Source organism: Engystomops pustulosus, chromosome 1 (assembly GCF_040894005.1).
Source record: "Engystomops pustulosus chromosome 1, aEngPut4.maternal, whole genome shotgun sequence".
Lineage (NCBI taxonomy): Eukaryota > Metazoa > Chordata > Amphibia > Anura > Leptodactylidae > Engystomops > Engystomops pustulosus.
This window is the reverse complement of record NC_092411.1, coordinates 68,817,161-68,834,054: the sequence shown is the minus strand read 5'-3', so window position 1 is coordinate 68,834,054 and position 16,894 is coordinate 68,817,161. Positions and strand designations below refer to the sequence as shown.

At 39.7% G+C, this 16,894-nt stretch overlaps 1 protein-coding gene across 4 annotated transcripts in view; it reads right to left on the bottom strand.

The window, feature by feature from the left end:
• Nucleotides 1-16,894, bottom strand: part of CFAP251 (cilia and flagella associated protein 251) — a 43,138-nt gene that overhangs the window by 12,959 nt on the left and 13,285 nt on the right. For all 4 annotated transcript variants that reach the window (XM_072143670.1, XM_072143698.1, XM_072143680.1 and 1 more), the window contains exons 9-17: nucleotides 15,774-15,818; nucleotides 13,299-13,516; nucleotides 12,535-12,729; nucleotides 10,497-10,747; nucleotides 9,114-9,265; nucleotides 7,079-7,255; nucleotides 5,980-6,164; nucleotides 1,959-2,070; nucleotides 1,081-1,244 (exon numbers count right to left, since the gene is read on the bottom strand). In XM_072143670.1, coding sequence (XP_071999771.1) covers nucleotides 1,081-1,244; nucleotides 1,959-2,070; nucleotides 5,980-6,164; nucleotides 7,079-7,255; nucleotides 9,114-9,265; nucleotides 10,497-10,747; nucleotides 12,535-12,729; nucleotides 13,299-13,516; nucleotides 15,774-15,818 — 1,499 coding nt within the window. The remainder of the gene's footprint in view (nucleotides 1-1,080; nucleotides 1,245-1,958; nucleotides 2,071-5,979; nucleotides 6,165-7,078; nucleotides 7,256-9,113; nucleotides 9,266-10,496; nucleotides 10,748-12,534; nucleotides 12,730-13,298; nucleotides 13,517-15,773; nucleotides 15,819-16,894) is intronic.

Genomic DNA, 16,894 nt, shown 5'->3' with positions numbered 1-16,894 from the left:
CAGTAGATCAGCAGTTTCTGAAATACTCAGACCAGCCCTTCTGGCACCAACAACCATGCCACGTTCAAAGGCACTCAAATCACCTTTCTTCCCCATACTGATGCTCGGTTTGAACTGCAGGAGATTGTCTTGACCATGTCTACATGCCTAAATGCACTGAGTTGCCGCCATGTGATTGGCTGATTAGAAATTAAGTGTTAACGAGCAGTTGGACAGGTGTACCGAATAAAGTGGCCGGTGAGTGTATATATAGTGCAGTCTGCTCTATAGACCCGGTGGTCACATTGCCGGGTCTGTAGGGATTAAACAGAGCTGCTGGGTCTGATCAGAAATTTTCCCCCAAAGGGGCGTCATTTCACCCTACAAATGAAGCTTTTATTTTATTTAAGCAGTTACAGATGAAAACTAGAAAGTAATGTATTAAAAAAGGAAAAAACCCAGAGATTATACATGTAATATCAAAACGACCATCACACACTAGGGAATTTATTTAGTTGATTTGAAAACTGAACAAATAAAGACTATATAATACAAAAATAATATTTTTCTCAAATTTTTGTAAAACCCCAAAAACTGAAATTATAAAAAGGTCCTTTAAAGGGGTTTTCTCATGAAACAAGTTAGGCACTACAGATCAAAAGAACAATGGATCCAATGTGATCCTATTGCTGTACTCGGAAATCTCCGTCAGCTCCATGGAGATGAATGGGGCAGCCCGGACATGCACGTCCTGCTGCTCCACTCATCTCGGGAAGCGACTGGGGTACATCGGACCCCATTGGATCCCTTGTTTTAGTGATCTGTGGGGTCCCATCACTGAGTCCCCCACTGATCAGCAAATTAGGCTTATCCTGTGCGAAAACCCCAGTAACATTTTTTTGTTTTTAACTATCATATGTCATGGAAAAAACGCCCCCAAAATCTTGCACAAAAAAGGAAGTTATGGCACTTAATACAAAGAGTATGACAAGCATTTCAACATTTGAACATTTTACACCTACACTATAAATATTGGGATGATCCTGGAGCTGTCATTGGGCTCCTCACATCACATTATATTTGGAATGTATTTGTACTTACTGTAAGTTTGTTTTCCACATTATTACTGTACAGTCTTTTCCTCCAGCAGTAAACACATATTGACCGTCACTTGTGCATACAATATTGGCTACACCATCAGGATGACAAATCAGAGCCATTGTTTTATGTGGGTTTCCATCTACCGGCAGAATTTGTAGTCCAACCTAAACATAGAAATTAGACAAAACAGAACTTGTGGTGACATTTTTTTAAACGAATAATTGCAGGGTTCATCTGCTAGAAACTCTCAAGGTATGTTTTCAGCGTGTACGTGAATTATATGCAAATTACAGAAATCGATTTGTTTTCAATATTAAAGGGGTCCCAGCTGTTTGTTTACACTCTTTTAATGATATATAAATTGTCACTTAATTTCAAGGTGTGAAATTTCCATTGTCTATGAAATGTGACTGTTGCCAAAGCTTCTTTGCTGCATCCACTGTGTCAACCCACACACCGAACTATACCTAGCCTTTGTCTAGCCTTTGGCTGACTGCACACAAAAATGATCGGCCTGTGGAAATGGACCTGGGTGCTGCTCAGAGCTCACAGAACAAGCACAGTGCAAATGGGCATAGTTACATCACACAGAAATCCAATGAAAGGACTCCCTGTCTGCCGACCGAAGGGAAGCACTGGCTAGAGTACCGATACTGCAGTGGGGCAAGCACTGTCCTGTGTTTAGTCCATTGGATGGAACCAGCACACAGGTCCGTTTCCATAGACTTAAACTATGTTTATGTGCAGTTGGCCTTATTTGCAGACTGTCTATGTTTTATGCTCATTTGTTAAAGGAGCATTTCCATTTTGGACATTTATGGACAGTCTCACCATCATAAATTAACTGTTGCAACGCATATTGTGTCCCCCTTATGTACCTTGTCATCTGTAATATATGCCATGTAACCTTTTCCTGAATCCTGATTATAAGAAGGAAGAACTTCCATTTTTCTTATAGGAGAACCAAATGTTGGTCCCAACAGAGTCTTTCTGAAAGTAGGAAACAGAAAAACACATTAAGGTATATTACACTATTCTTTAAAAAGTTACTTAACCATTAAAGCTATTTTTTTATTGCAAAAAGAAAAAGAGGAGGTGGTAATAGTAAACTTTGTATACTTCATTAAAGCGGTTTTCCAAATAAACAAATTAGGCCCTATTTACAGGATAGGGCCTAACTTGCTGATCGGTGGGGGGGGTCTCAGTGATAAGACCCCGACAGATAACAAGAACAGGGGTCCAATGTACTCCCATCCTATCCCTCTTGGCTCCACTGAGATGAGCGGAGCAACCGGTTGCACATATCGGGGCCGCCCTGTTCATCTCTATGGAGCTGACAGAGATTGAGAGTACAGATATCAGCAATTTCTGTCAGCTCCATAGAGATGAACACGGCAGCCTGACCATGCTCTCTGAGGAGAGTTAACTCATAATGAACATTATCAGGTATATCTCAGCTGTCATTGGAATAAAGAGTAGAAATCAGATTTTTACAAACTACTTATATAAAGAAGAAAGGCAGGGGGAAAAGAAGGATACATGGACATAATTCTTAAATAAAGTTTACTATTATAATCTGCACTATTGATTTTATTAAAAGTTTGTTTAAGCTTTAACATTCAGAAAACGGAGTCAGTTGTTCCCTGCTTTCTTAAAGAGCCATGATAGCAGAATGATGTATATTCCTATATCATTGAAATCATTATACTTTCTTCCACAATGTGATCTGAGGTAAATAAAGGTTATAGCCATGATTATTCTCTGTAACTGGTATATGCAGTAGAATAAGAAATAACAGATTCATGTGCCATATAACTTAGCCTGTTTCCTGTAGAGAAACTAATATTCAAATCAAAAGTTTGTAGGGTATAATGTTTTTAGTAACCATCAACGCATTCAACTAATGAATTATTTCAAGCTGCTCTAGAAACCATCATGGTTTGTAAATGCATGTGATATCTGGGGTGTATTCATTAGTATTCTGCTCCATTAGCGTCTGTGACAGTAGTTCCTGCTGAACATTTATCTGTAACAAGGGAAGCTGTTTTCTATAATGAGGAGTCTGTCTATAATAAACATTTGACAAGCTCAATATAAATATGAAAAGATATGGGCAGAATGTTTTGTATGCTCTGTATTACTCATCCTCCCACTCACTTACAAGTGGAACATTAAAGAGCAGCCAAAACGTAAGCACTAGATGTGCCTTCAGTTATTTAATGTGGCCGACTAATAAAGTGTAGTGAATCACTGCCCCTATGAGTGGCAAAAGGAATCAATGCTCAGGGATAATAATGTAACTGCTTGTCTACCAAATAGAAGATGGCAAAAAGTATCAGAGAAGGTGAAGGGTTGTATCACCAACTATATGCATCTCCTCTGCAAAGATTAAGGGAAAAGTATTTGTAAGTTTAAGTATAGGATAATGTATAGCTTCCATTTACGGAGACGACAACCCATGATCACAAAAGCAGCGTTTGGTGATCTCCTCTAGTCTCATAGAACTGAATAGAACACAATTGTAAATGAGTGGCTATCACTCTCCTAGAACCCAGCTTCTCAAAAGTGGTGGGAGTCACAGTAATCTGGCCCCAAACAATCAGAGACTAAACTGCTATTCAGAGAGTAGGAGGTAGCTTTAATTCATTAAAGTGTAACCGTCATTCTGAGCAAAAAAAACCTTAAAATACATAATTCTGCTCCAGGTGTCCCTGGGAATCATTCCTCAAAGTATTTTGCCTCTCAGTCCTCATTTAGTATCTTTTTTGGCCCATAGAAACCATGGTTTCCAGCTCTCAAACTACAAACAGCAAGATGAAGGAGCGGGACCTGCCTCTTGTCACCTCATCACAAGCGCCTGCTGCTGACCAATGACACCAGAGCTATCTTATATGTATCTATCATCTATTTATGTGTATATCTATCTATCTATATCCTATCTATCCATCCATCTCTCCTATCTATCTATCTATCTATCTATCTCCTATCTATCTATCTATGTATCTTGCTATCTATCTATCTATCTATCTATCTATCTATCTATCTATCCATCCATCCAAATCTAACTATCTATATAGCTACAGTATCTATCTATCTATCCATCCATCCAACTCTATCTATCTATCTATCTATCATCTATATAGCTACAGTATCTATCCTATCTATCTATCTATCTATCTATCTATCTATCTATCTATCTATCTACCTACCTATCTAAATAAAACTTCAGCACAGCACATGAGGGCACAGCTTGGAGTCTCTTCTCTCCTGCCACTTTCTTGTGTGAGGTGATGAGGGGAGGAGGGGGTGCAGTTTCTGTCTGTGTGGATTATTTGTTTATACAGTATACAGGCGTAGGGAAAGCTGAGGGAAAGATAAGTGTAGGTGTTTGGTTATTACATTAGTCAGTGTTCCTGTCAGGACATGACTGCTGCAGACATGAGGTAATCAGCTGTGTGCAGGGAGATAGACGGGGGCATGTCTCTCCCTCCGTAGTCTCAGCTTCTTTATGAAGACGGAATGTCTATAGTAACAGACATATGTGAGATTGCTGACATCTAGTGGAAGTCTGCAGAATATAAGAGGAAGGAGCAACTAATCCAATTGCAAAAGGGCTTAAATTACCTGCCCTACAACATATTGAAAGTTTTTTGAAATGACGGTTACATTTTAAGTCAAACAGGTGTCAGTGCTCTACTTCCTGTGGCATTGTCTAAAATGAGGAATCCCACCACCTTCTCGCAGGTTGGAAATAGAAGATCCCTGTCACGGGTGCTCCATCCGTACTCCTCCGTGTGCCCCCGCTGCTGCCCGGTCTCACTTACCTCTCCCGGCTCCTGCTCTTCCCCGGTGCGCTGGCCCTTTAAATTTTTTCCAGGAGCCGCGTGCGACTCCTGGCAAAAATTTAAAGGGCCTGCGCACCGCTAATTGGTGCAATGGCTGAACACCTCACCTTTAAGAATCCTGCCTCTTCCTGTGTTCCCTGCCAGATCTTTGTGCCTCACAGCCTAAGAGAAAGCTTCCTGGTGATTATCTGCGTCCTGTGTATTTCTGCGTTCCTGTGTGTCTCCGCTCCCGAGTCCTGTGTAGCCTTGTTACCCGAGTTCCTCTGTGTTGCTGTGTTCCGTGTGCCTGTGTTCCCGTTCCCACCTGCCTGGACCTCCCGTTGCTGACCCCGGATCTGGACTTGACCTCGCATCTCTGCCGCCTACCCTGACACTGTGCCTGGACCTGACTACGAGACTGTCTTCTGCTAAGGTACCTCGACCTCGGCTGCCACCGCGGGCTGGTCGCGTCTGGGAACGACCTGGTGGTATCCTGCCACAGCAAGTCCAACCCGCTTTGCGGCGGGCTCTGGTGAAAACCAGTTGCCACTTGGATTCCGGTCCCAGGTGTCGGCTAGTTCCATCTCCCGCGGTGGTCCAGAGGATCCACTGATCCTGACAATCCCCTAGGTGCCTTGCATCAACCTCCATCTTCCTCCACTGGATCTAGGTTTGATCACTGCCTCACCTCCTTGTCCGTGGCACACCACTATCCCTGTGTCAGGAAGTCACAAACGACAGGTGGTGAGATTCCTCATTTTAGACACTGCCACAGGGAGGAGAGCACTGACATCTGTTTGACTTTGTGATTCTTTGGTGAATATGGGAGTATGCCGGGTCAGTAGCTCCTCTCAACTTAAACTCCTGATTGGCTGGACATCAAACTTTTATCAGCTTTAATTCATTGTACAATCCCTTTAAAGAACCCCACTACATGGAACATATGGACAGTGACTCACACCTACTGTAACTGGTTGCACCAATTTCACAAGGTCATAGTTTTTGATCCATCATTGTACACAAGGAGAAAAAAGTTCATTTTAGAACAAAATTAAATTCATTTATTTCTGCTTACCTGCACATTTTAGTAGTTGTGTTGTAAAGTTTCATTTTGTATTCGTCATTGGCTACAAGAATAAAGCTTTCTTTAGTTAAAGAAGGATACCATAATAAACACTGAGGAAGAGCACTCTGGTCTACTCGGTCACTGCTCTGAATTATAAGATGGTCTTTGCTGCTTTTTGTAAGGTCATATTCCACCTACAGGGAAAATAGAGCAGATGCAGACAGATACATTAGACGTATAGAGGGAATTCTATTAGGCAGTATTTGTGCACTAGTTTTTAGACGGTTTTAGGTATGTCAGATTAAATAAAGTAGCTTAGACTGCTTGTTAAATCTGGCATATCAAGTCATATTAGTGCAGCTGATTCCTTTACCAGAAGGGACTTCAGTCGTTTTGTACCAAAGTTTTGCAACTCTTTGTAGCACATCATAAAACAGACTTAAAGAGAACCTGTCATCAGTATTTGGCATATTAAACCACTATCAGTATATCGTCAAACAGCGTAACAGCTTCTAGTTTTTGTTTCTTTCATGGTCCAGTGTGGCGGCCTCTTCCAGAAAATTAACTCTGGAGTGAGATGTAAATTGGTTGCATAAAGTCAAGGAAGCAGATAGTTCAACACTGAAGTCAAGGTGGGAGCTCTAAATGCCTCCTCATCTGTGATTGACATCATGCATCGGACTTGAGGAGATCTGGTTAGTGATGTCTCTGGATGCAAGACCATCAATTACAGTAAAGGAGGCTTATTAAGAAAGAGAGAGCTTGACTTCAGAGTTAAAAGTCTGCCTCCTTGACTTTATACAACCAGTTTACATTTCACTTTAAAGTAGATTTTCTGGATGATGTCACCACACTGGGCCATGAAAGAAACACGATCTGGAAGGTGTTCAACTGCTTGGCAACATACTGGTAGTAGCTTATTAGGTCAATTTCTGCTGACAGCTTCCCTTTAAACTTCTGGATTTAATAATAAATAAGGTGCATATCAGTTAAAAAATGCAGAGGGTATCGAATAGTCAAAGAAAATTGGGCAAATCAGCATATGCCACTACAAAGATAAATTATCTTAATCTATATATATACACACAGAGCGACCATTTATACTAACCAACATCCGATCCATGCCAAGAGAGAGTAGTCTTGGTTCACTGCTATCCAGATGTATGCCGAACACTAAACTCTGTATAGGTTTATAATGGCTGCGATATCTGGCAAAGTATTCCCAGGATGCACTTCCACCACTTTGTTTGATTTGCTGAAATAATGTCACTGTAAATTCTTGATCCTACAAGATAATGTATTACAACTTAAATGTACTTTATTTCCATATATTTTATAGAAGCTTTCCTGCTCCTGTAGTGATGGGTATTACCTGGCAGCCCTGCTATACTGCAGTGTATGGGTTTAAAGGTATTATTCCATTTTGATAATCATAATGGAAATGACATGTTAACAAAATACTCTGTTCAGGGTTGTCATATTGTGGTCATGGAGAGGGACTACATAGACTGTGTCTCTAAACGTCCTACATAACCCATTGATATCAAATATAAATGTGTATTGTTTGGTTTCTTGAGGATGCTGCGAGTAAATGTTATAGTGCCAGGCTTCCCACACATAACGGCTTATTGCTAGGGGTCTAAGCAGAGTGATACTCTATGATATGCTCATTGGCTATGGAACTTTTTATTTAGCCTTCTTAAATGGAGTACCACTTTAAAAGTCACAATACCAGCGCAGGTGACATAGGAATACAAAAAAATGTGTTGAGACACATGACACAGATGGCCCCTATTCTTGTGATGAAAATATACCTTTAAATAAAATTAATTTGGGATTTGGAGAATTTGTCTATACATTTTTTTAGTACATTATAAGTATTTTTCTATAGTATGTCATTGCTGACCACACCATTGTTGTGACTACATACAGTATATATAGTTTACAATGATTCTTTTTAAATTAAGACATCTCATACAAATTTTAAACTTTAGTGTATGCATCAATGGCCGGCCTTAGCTATGTGAGACATATGTAACTACAGAGGGTGCTAACCTGTAGAAGGCGACAGCCAGGGAACTGATAGGTTCAAGGAAGCCTTGATAGGCATTTTCACTGTGGGGGTAATGCCATCATAAGGTCATTTGTAGCATTCTGATGGAGACTGGCAACAAGTGGACTGGGTGTCCGATGTGGGAAAGTGAATATTCCAAGACTAGGTGGCAGGGGATGCTCTTTTCTTTCCTTTAATGAATAAACCAGAGATAACTACTCATAGATCCAGTCACCAAGACAGTGGTAATTTTCTTATTTCTTATCCATTGCCTCCTTCCTTCTAAAATCAACTTTTGTAATTATGCTAAGGAGCCAAAAGGTCAGGAGCATAATTACAAAAGTGTTATCTGGAGCCCCTCTGTATTGCAGATTCACAGGCTGTCTTAGTGTTCAAGGAGCACTTCCCCTCCCACTGTGTGCTCTGGGTGGGGGGGGGCCCACAACATTTGCCAGTCAGGGGTCCCAAAATTCCTAATGGTGGCCCTGGCTGTGTAATACAGCTGACACCCGCTGTGTATGGGCTTGATCTGTTAGCCCTCTCCATACACCCCTTCATGACCGTTTGACGTATATATACGGTGGGGAGTCATGAAAGAGTTAAAGGAAAGAAAAGAGTATCCCCTGCCAACTAGGCAAATCCTGTTTTTTGTGACAGGTGGGAAGCACCAATAGAGGATACCATCCAATAGGACAAGGCCTATATGTACAAGTGGTCCCATGCTTAAAGAACACCCAACTTACAGACGATTCCTAATTAGAAACGGCCCTCTAGATGTTGGTAATTTCCTGTACTTTAGCCTCAGGCTACAAATAACAGCTATAATAGTTATCAAAGGTGTCTGCAATTAATCTTTATTGTTAATCCTGGTTCTTATGAGAATCCAACATTTTTAAAATCCAATAGTCATAGAGACCAAAAAAGTTTTGGCTGGGGTTACAATTATAAATTATACAGTTCCGACTTACATACAAATTCAACTTAAGAACAAACCTACAGAACCTATCATGTATGTAACCGGGGACTGCCTTTATATCAAATATTTTCACAAGTGTTTAAAAATAATCGATACAATTACTCGGATACTTACTGCTGTAGCCAGGAAATGGGTATCATGTGAAAAAGTGACATGGGTTATCGATCCTTTTGCATACTTGAAAGGTTCTTTGATTTCATCTTCTAAGGTCACAGCATCCAAAATATGTACACTACCATCTGTAAATCCAGCTGCCAAAAAGAAACCTAAAATTCAAGAATACAATCAATAATTTTCCCATTGAAAATATAGGAATAACAACAAAAATCATGAAATGCTATTTGGAACAAAAAAGATATTAAAGGGGTTGGTTTGAGTACATAAAAAGAGTAGAGACAGGATAAAGTGGACACTCAAAAATAAACCTAACTAATTTATAACAGGTATTAGCAGTGATGTGGTGTGTGTTTAGAGATCACAATCAAGGTCACTGATTATGGGATGCTGAAGACATATGGAAGAAGAGTTTATTTGAGTTTCTACAATATCCAGCTTGTTTTGGGTCAGACAACTCTATTAAATCCTACTGCAGATTTAGTGACAGATCTGACATACAATAAAATCACATCATGCACAACATTTCCAAAACATCCTACAGTTCTATGGCTGCTATGACGGGGAACATTTACAGCTTTGCGGCAGTTTTCTGGTGGACTTTGCATGTTCTTTCTAGTGCAAATTGCTTGCACAGGTATTTAAGAAGTGTCCGCACCACAAATGTGTCGCTTGCGACCGTTTTGTGGCGCAGCTCCACCAGGTGACACAGATTAGGGGGTGTTCCGATGCACAGAAATGTGTTGCATGCCCCATGTTAAAGATAGACCAGAAAAAAAATGGTGCACTCTGTCGGAGCAGTTCAGGTAGCGCCAGATTCTTGAAGAACTGGCACCAGAAATCATGAATTTGGTGCACCCTGCATTATACACAGGCAAGCCACACTTAGTGCAGCTTGAACCATTCTTAGTAAATGTGCCCCATTATATTTCCTATATGAAACTATATAAAATATCTGCCTCTCTTCTTTGCAGCTGGGGCTGCTATGGAGAGGACTTCAGGTCACAATCTGTAACCGTCAATGAGCAATCGCCCTTCCAAGATCTTCATCTTACACTCATGAATAAGGCAGGGCAGGGCAAATTGCCCATGAACAGTTAGAGATCACATGATCCTCCATCTTCAGCCATGGACTGGAATGAACACGAATCACTGTCTGATAAGGTAAAAGACAGGATGCTTCACTTTTCATAACACCGGCTGAACTCACCATCAGCATGTTGATGGCATAACTGTGGCGTTAATTGGTATATAATTCTTTACTAATATAATACTTTTATATGTGTGCCTTTTTCATCCATTGTATATAAATGTAACAAATGAATGATCACAACACTATAAACATTTAGATATTCACTGTACTTGACGTTATGTTAAATTCACCTTTGGGGTCATAAGCAAGGCAGTGTAAGGATTTGTCCTTTCCAAAGATCCTGCTGATGAAGCTTTTTCTATCTCTGTAATCCCACACCTTTAATATTCCATTATAACTTCCAACAGCAATCTGGTTCTTGCTTGGGTGACAAGCAAGGGCATGGACAGCTTCAGTGGGCTCCTGCAAAACCTTCTTCAGCACTGTACCATCAGTGAAGACATGCAGAACCATCCCATCTGATGTGGATATAATGAAATTACTGAGACAAAAAAACAGAGTTAGAATATTTTTTTTTATTTTCACACAACATAACACTGGTCATCAGCAACATTTGTCAGTTTAAAAGAAATGTACCTTCAAAATCAAGCAGGATAAACCAGGCACACTTACTCATAGATCCAGCCAAAGTGACTGTAGAAATCTTCTTATATTTGTTATCCATGGCCTCTATACTTATCAACATATAAAATTATACTAATGGGGTCCATGGGTGTTACCAGAGGTGTAGCTTCACAGGTTGTTACACTATGCAGGAACACTTCCCCCTCCCACTGTGTGAGATTACAGGACGCAGAGGGAGGGGGAAAGTACGACCCCAAGAATCCTTCTGCCTCATTAGCATAATTTTAAAAGTTGATTTTAGAATTAAGAAGGACAATGATAACAAATATAAGAGGATTACCACAGTCAAGATGTGTGGATCTATGGGTAAGTGCAGCTGGTTTATCCATGCTTTACTGTGTTGGTAAAATGTTGGTTCCTTTAATGTGACAAGATAGGTAAATGTGTTGTATTTCTTCATGCTTTCAAAACCAAGAGAAGTGTCAGGCTTATCAGGTGCTACAGATATATTGAGTAACCCTAAGTTGTCCTAATGCACACTGCCATATTATGGCTTTGTAGAAGTCTGCAGGAGTGAAGTATTGTTATATGTTTAATGAAAATGCTTTTATTTTTATATGCTTGCTAAATGCTGAAACTAAGAGGACGCTCAACTGTGGATGAAGATTCATAACAGTGTGATAACACTCTGCTGTGCAGTGAAAGAAAGTGGGCTTTGGCTGATTTGCTATACTACCCACTCCAAGGAAAACAGAGCCTTTGTTTCTGTGATGCGATGTTATAATTTACTAAATGAACTATGGACATTACTTCTTATCTATAACTAACCAAGCCCAGGTCCTGCCCCACTGAAAGTTCTGTATAATCCTTTGTGACGAAAATAAAGCATTTCACATCTGCCCAGCCTTCATGGCATTGATTCTCCACAAAGATTGAGATATTATACCATACTTTGTCTTGGTGTGATTTTTTTGAGCTCACTTTGTGGATTTTATTAGTCATTAGAGAACCTGAGGTTGTGTAAACAGGGGCAGAACTTGACACAGGATTATGATTAAAAATTATAAAAACACAGTGCAGCACACTTCCATACCACAGGAGCTAACACCACAGTCCAAGACCGATCCAACAAGTCCCACTTTAAACAATAAAAAAAAGGAGTATAAAAAACCCTGACCGGAGCTCCCAATGATTCCAATACGGCTGTTGTTCAAAATTCCTTCAAAGATCTTCAATTATATTCTACCGATGAGGAAAGTTTGGCAACAAGATGTAGGTCACTATTCAGAACGTCCTTAAGAACGTCTCAAGGACGTTCTGAATAGTGACCTACATCTTGTTGCCAAACTTTCCTCATCAGTAGAATATAATTGAAGATCTTTGAAGGATTATGATTAGAAGGTTTTTTTGTGTTGGGCAATTTAATTTAACAAAGTGTGGTGTGTTTTATAGACCATTGTCAAGACCATTCTACAGAAATATTATAAGAAGGCACCATGTAGCACCACACAGACAAATTGCTAAAATTGAGTGATAGGAGCTAGCTTTATCATCATAAGATTTATGAGGCCTTATAGAGAATTTAAGCTAAAACAGTGAGAAAACAATAGGACTGATTCATCTGGACATTGAATTAAAACAATCCACATGCAATACATATTTTATAGAAAGTATATATAGTAAGTCTGCTGAATGAGGAGTCACCTGATAGCAAACTGGTCCCCTGCGATAGAACAGTCTTCAGGGTATTTTGTCCTCTCATTTGCTGCTACAGGGGGACATTTTGAGAATGACATCGAATAAATAGGTGTCAGATTAAGATGGCTGTACCAATTTACTAACTGCAGTTGTTGATCATAGAATTTCACATGTCCTCGAGTATCGCCAGTAACGTAATACCTGGAGAAAGATATGAAGAAACCCAGAAGTTACAACTTTTAATGTAATACACAATCTGACAGTTGTCCAACCCAACTACATATTGATTAATATTTTTATCACAATCTGCTGTCACTTTCGTCTGTGATTTGCTATCAATCTCACAATGCCTCAGCACAGCATTAAATGGGCATCTAGAGCCAGTACCATGATTGATTGCTGGGAGGGCAATTCATAAGTTTGTAGTCACAGAGGTTTTATGATTGTAGCTGTAAGAAAGAAGTCAGACCCATAACTACAGTACAGTCCCAGTTTCATAATACAGGAAGCTCTGGTGTCTATGATGCTGACCCCTGGAGAAGGACAAGTAGTTCCCAGGGGGTCAATGTGAGATCACATAGCTCATCTGCATAGAAGGATTCCAGAATTTTCAGATAGAGAGAAATAATTAAACTGAATGCTTCTTTAAACATAGCATTTTTTATTAAAATATAAAAAAAAATCCTCTGCATAAGCTGAACAGCATGGCGCCTGTTTAGGTTACAGAATGTAGGCAGTTACTAAAGTGTGTTTGTAAATTAATTCATTACCTGTCATGGGTAGTGAGCACAGTAATAGCATCTTTCTGCAGATGCATCAACTTTAAAGCTTTTTTATTACGTGGCTTTATGGAAGACTTTGTTCTGATCAATGGGGGATTGGTGGTCTCCCAGACAACCAGTTTCCCTGCGGATGTAGCTGTCAAAGATCTTACATTACTGAAATCAAAAACTGATTGGCTAAAAGCCCCCACGGTTTTGTTAAACGTCTGCAAAAAATGTATTAAAATAGTTAGACAATGTTGACAGTGTGAGAGAACATAGTAGAACATTTAATTTCAGGTTAAATGCATGGTAGGGATACACTGAACTGTGGGCTACTAAACCTGAAGTGGATTATAATAATGTAGAATCAGTCACAGCAATATAAAATATACAATAAAAGGGAATTACAGAGCAAAAATAGAAGCATTTGAACTTCTTTCTAAATTCTAGTGTGAAATTGACTGTAAGACCAAAATTAGAGAGACTAAATGACCATGTGGGACGGCATGGGCGAGTTAATGTACAAACGTTACCAATTTGCCTTTTGTCTGATTGTCATTTTCCTGTTTTAGAACAAGCCATTTACAAAAACATAATTTTATTTAAAATGGTCATTTTATAAACATTTCTGCATTCAAATAGAAAAACTTTGCAAAATATTTTAAAATAGAAAAATTCTAATTTCCCAATTTCTCTGTCTTTTAATCTTCATTATCTCTCCCCAGACACACGAGAAACATAGACAGGGACTACGAGAGTCCAAATGATGTGTTTCTAAATCACCCTAGAAGTTTTAATACTATGGTGCAGATTTATCAAGCTGTCTGAAAGTCATAATATTCTTAGTTGCCCATGGCAACCATTCACAGCCATCCTTTAAAATATTCATGAGCACTGGTAAAAAGAAAGCTGAGCTGTAATTGGTTGCCATGGGCAACTAAGAATATTTTGACTTTAAGACAGCTTCATAAATTTCCCCCTATAAGCGCTGGTTAGTGTTTTTTGATATAACGTCCAAGCTGAATTTAATGATGATTTAGAACAAATTCTCTTCCACTTTGTGAGTGTGCCCCGTGTCTTTGACTGCAGAGAGGAGAAATGCAAAATAAATGCAGTATGGCGTAATCTCTACCATTCCCTAGCAAGAGGGCATCGGTTATGTCTTAAAGGGAACTGTCATCAGGAGCCCATTTTCTGGATCCTCCATGTCCCCATAGAGAATAGTTTGCACATTGCCAAATTGTTTTCATAATAAAACTGATTTTTAAAGTTTACCTTTTTGTATGCAGAGCTGTGTCACTAGTCCCCTGGGAGTGTCCAGTGAAGATTTAGACAGACATGTATGACGTCCTGAGGGGTTAAGTGATGACGAGAGTAAATATGGGGGACATGGGAGTTTTTTTTCATTTAAAATCAATGCATGAGTATGGGGGAAACACTCCTCACTGGCCACCCCCAGGGGACTAGGAACAAAGCTCCGCATACAGAAAGGTAAACTTTCCTCTATGCTTTTTTTCGGCAAAAGCCAATTTTGCTATAAAAACTCTTTAGCAATATGTACACTTTTCTCCATTGGGACCTGGGGGAGCCAGAAAAAGGGTCTTCTGATGACAGGTTCCCTTTAACTCCTTAATGCCAAAAAAAAGAAAAAAATAAAGTTTCTGACACCCGCAACTTATGTATAATTTGATTAAATTTTTTTTTCAACTTTAGATTTTCACTTTTTTCAGGCCCCATAATATGTTTAAACCCTAGTGTTCTGATTGCTCATACGATACACTGTAAAACTACCATAAAGCAGTTTATTTACAACAACTGGCTCCCTACTACACCCTGCTTCTGAGAGGCTCCAGGCAGTCACGACAACTGATCCCTGCCTCTAACGATGCCACATGAGGTCTATGCCGCTATTTTGGTGTTGTGTCATGGTCAGGTTTGAATACAGCATCTAACAGGTTGCTGCAATTTGTGCTAGTGCCAATCACTGCATTTAACAGCATTGCCCTCTATGAAGAAGGCTTAGCTAGTAAGCCATGTCATTACACCCTTAATCACATTATGACACAATTGTCTTTTTTTAGGGCTTCAGGACAAGATATTGTACCCAACACAAAAAGGGGCCATTGTATTAATGACCTGATAGTAACCAATTTGACCCCCCTGTAAAACTACACACTATATCACTTGCATATTGACTGGTCTTTGTGTCCAGCGTCGGACTGGGTTTCCTAAGGCCCACCAGAGAAAATCAATCCGGGGGCCCACTTTTCATTATCCCCCAGGAAATATACTCTAGCCGCCTTCAAATTGTGTTGTTTTCTGATGGACCTCTGGGGTTTAGTATTGGGCTGAGCCAGGGCCCACCGGAGGATCCTCTGGTACTCTGGTGGGCCAGTCCGACACTGTTTGTGTCCATGGTAACTGGTCACTATTTTCAGGCATCTATATAAACCATAAAATCTTCCAAGAAAATGAACTGACCTTATCATTTAATGAAGGTGCAACATATTGCAGATCACTGTTCTCCTGTAAAAAAAAGAATTAAAAGGAGATGGATACAATGTTCTTTGTTTTTTTAAATAAAATAGGACCAGTCACCAAGTATAAAATGCAGAACCACATACCACATATGCACCAATTCAATTTTCTACCTCTTCAATTCAAAAGTTTATTAGCTCATCCAAGCCAATGTGGTGTCTCTGTGTACTACATGAAAATAAAAGCTAAAATCTAATTTGTTATCAACTTCCACTTTGATATGTCCATCAGTTCCCCTTTGGCTGGTTCAGAGCAAGTAGTCATGATAATCAAGTTGATCAAGTTAGAACATCCTTTATAATTATGCCTGAAAAGATACACAGGTCTAGGTACATTTTACAGTTTACTGTTATGCTATGAGCTCCCTGGGAGTCAAGGTTTAAAGGACATCTACCATCATTTGTATTGTTTAAAAAGCTTTATTTCTATGAATCTGGTATTTCTAAAATATATAAAACGATGATTTACTGGCAATGGGGACGGGACAGGGAGGTGAGTAGTAAGCATCTACCGTCAGGTAACCTGATGGTAGATGTCCTTTAATCTAACATCCCCTGCAGGGCCGGTTCTAGACAAAGTGGGGCCCTGGACAAAACTAAAAGTGGGGCCCCAAAATAAAACTGTTTTATGACAAATCACAGTCAGTAAGGGGCTCCCTTTAGTATGGTAAAACAAACTGTAATATGGGAGAATTTTATAGGAGATAGATAGATGATAGGGAGATTGATGGGCAGCACGGTGGCTCTGTGGTTAGCACTACAGGCTTGCATCGCTGGCAAACATCTGCAAAGAGTATGTATGTTCTCTCAGTGTTTGCGTGGGTTTCCTCTGGGTCCTCCGGTTTCCTCCCACACTCCAAAACCATACTGGTAGGTTGATTAGATTGTGAGCCCCATGGGGTTAGTGACTTATCTGGCAAGCACAGTGCAGCGCTGGTTAATCAAAGCAAAGAGAACGTTAAATCCATGAGGGACACGAAACAATTTTTGCAGAAAATTGCACTGAGCATCACACAGATGCTCACTATCATTATACGCTCCCATACACAATGGTAACCCAAATAA